The sequence below is a fragment of the Myotis lucifugus genome, unplaced genomic scaffold, assembly GCF_000147115.1.
Source record: "Myotis lucifugus unplaced genomic scaffold, Myoluc2.0 scaffold_208, whole genome shotgun sequence".
Taxonomy (NCBI): Eukaryota; Metazoa; Chordata; class Mammalia; order Chiroptera; family Vespertilionidae; genus Myotis; species Myotis lucifugus.
In genome coordinates, this window is record NW_005871256.1 from 2,476,508 (window position 1) to 2,479,091 (window position 2,584).

At 46.6% G+C, this 2,584-nt stretch overlaps 1 protein-coding gene across 7 annotated transcripts in view; it reads left to right on the plus strand.

The window, feature by feature from the left end:
• Positions 1-2,584, plus strand: part of RNF216 (ring finger protein 216) — a 112,598-nt gene that overhangs the window by 72,606 nt on the left and 37,408 nt on the right. Inside the window, exon 14 of one of the 7 annotated variants that reach the window (XM_023761447.1) lies at positions 162-793. The exons of 5 other annotated variants lie outside the window; for them this stretch is intronic. In XM_023761447.1, coding sequence (XP_023617215.1) covers positions 162-215 — 54 coding nt within the window. In that variant the 3' untranslated portion in view covers positions 216-793. Of the gene's footprint in view, positions 1-161; positions 794-2,584 lie in introns of those variants that run through there. One more of the 7 variants, XM_023761446.1, reaches the window with a different exon arrangement.

The following is a 2,584-nucleotide window of genomic DNA, read 5'->3' on the forward strand; positions in this document are numbered from 1 at the left end:
CAATTATAAATTTGAAGACCTGATATTTAATGATGTTCTTTTTCCCCCATCTACGTGTATTAGTCCTGGAGTAGTGGTGGGGCCTCTGCATGGAGGGGGGAGTGTGCTTTGTCTTGCCACTGCCTTCTCGCTGTCATGCTGTCATTTTTTTGTATATTTAGCTCCTTGTGTGGGTCAGACCTGGTGTGAAGCCCTGGAAATTCAAAGATAACTAAGGCACAGTGTGGTGGATCGTGAATAAGCTCCTTGCAATCAAGAATTTGCGGCTTACTCACTAGTGCATCTCCATATTGCACAAAATAGATGCTCAAAGAGAACTTTTTCTTTTTGCATAGATGAACTGAGCCCTCCATTTCAAGCCTGTCTGCAGTGATCAGTAGGGCATAGTCTTTGCTACAAGGAGTGCTTGGCTCCTTGGAGATGTGATGTAATCAGATAATTACAAGACACTATTAACCCTTTGCAGTCGTTTGTCTACTCTCAGCCACCAAAGCTTTTTTACCGTTCCGGTCGTATGTCTGCTCTCAGCCACCACAGCAAGAAACCGTACGAATCTTAACTCTATTCATTCATGTATCAGTTCATAATTTCTCTGAAAGCTCTTAAGTGTCTAAGCGACCTTGTCACGAACCAAAACATTGCCCCGACAAATCGGAGATATCGAAACTCAATATAAACAAACGCGGTCGTTCCACACTCGCCATGCAAAACACCGTGGCGAGTCAGTCGCCTTTTGAGAGTGAAGAAATCGACAAGCTTCGGAGAGACTTCGCAGAATTTCAAATAAAGCTTTACAAATTACGTTTAACTGTAATTAGGCATTCTCGCTTGTTAAGATATTTCAAAATAATACTCCAAAATGGCAAAAAGAAAGTTACCGAAAGAAATGTACTGCGAATCTGAAAGTAACGATGAAGAGTTTTATTTTGGCACCTTGAATACTGACTCTGACGTAGAAAGTGATAACGTCTGTAGTGATTCTACTAGTAGTGACGTAGTTCCAAAAAAGAATTAATAAATCTTGTTTATCCTTCATAATCTTGCATGTTATGTATCACTGCTCTTTCAATGGAAATTAATTCCGACCAGTACGACACCCATGTCCAAATTTAATACGACCACAAAGGGTTAAAGGTGCTGTCATAGAGTGAGAGCCACTTGCTCCCAGAGTCCAGGAAAAGAATGCCAGCTTTTGCCCAGCTCATGTGAGTCTCCTAGACCTCTGGTATTTGAAATGGGAACTGATGAGTGTATGTTGCCAGAGGGAAAAGGACATCTAGGCAGAGCATTGCATGGCTGAGGGTGTCGGGCGTGTGGCACTGGCAGGAGGCCAACCGTACCGCCCTGGACAAGCTGTGAGGCCCGCTGGGGATGCTGCCTCTCTGAGCTCCTCTCATGCGACTCCTCATTCTGCGCCCACTGCCCCACCAGATACCCTTCAGGTTTGAGCTGAAACACCAGCTCTGCACGAGGTGTCCTTCATCCCTGCCTGCACTCCCGCCACGCCACTCCCACGGAGCACATGTTCATCTGTCCAGTGGTCCACTCAACCCCCTCCCAGAATGTAGGTTCTAGGATGGCAGGGGCCTTGTCGTTCACCGATCTTCTGCTGAGAACAGAGCCTGGTCGCTGTGGACACTCCAGGATGGTGGTTGGGTCCGCGAGGTCCGAAAGGTTGGCGACCGCTGGGAGGTATTTGTTGAAGGGGGCGGGGGGGGGGGGGGGGTTTGAAAGTGCCACTGTTTCTTCAGTGCAGAAATTGTCTCCATTACCAGTGTCACTCGGAACAGGACTTGGACCCAGAGCAGTGTGTGGTGGTGCTGATCTCAAGCACTGTCATTGACAGATCTTCACGAGTCATCGTCCTGGCTACCTTTAGAGAAGTGAGTGGCAAGTATTTAAAAGTAAAGGCCCAGGGGCTGGTTGAAGAGGACCAAGTAACTGATATATTTAGTTCAGTGGGGCACTCCTGTGGAGCCTGTCTGTAATGGGAACCTAAAAACACTTCCTTCTGTGCCGCCAGACATGCAGCTGCCTGAAGGCGGCAGGAACAGCCACTTCCTCATGTGTCCAGTCTACGGTTGCTCCGTGATTAGAAGGTTCCTATCATCATTAAGAAATCTCAGTCCATCCTGTGTCTTAATGGGTCATTTCCAGCTCTCCAGGAAGCACGGGGAAGCCCGTGTCCTACACCTGTGGCTGGGGTTTACACCTTCCAGACCCTGATGGTCTTTCATCTGTGGTCTCCTTACACAGATGCCCATTATAGCCTCAGGGTTATCTCATACCCTCGTGCCCTCGAGTTTTCCAGTAAACAATGGCCTGTTCTTGCTAACAAACACTGTGCTGGCAAACATGAGCGGAAAGAGCAAGTGGATTTGGAATCATGCAAACTTGAGTCCATAGCTCTGTGACCTTAAGTTAATATGCCTCTGAGCCTTCCTTTTCTCACTTAAAAATAATAATAAAATAGGGCCCGGCTAGTGTGGTTCCCTCTCCTTTTCTCTCTCTCTAAATCAATAAAAACATACTTTTTCTTAACATTCTATTTTTTAAAATGGGGCTTATGTTCCAGTACTTCTTT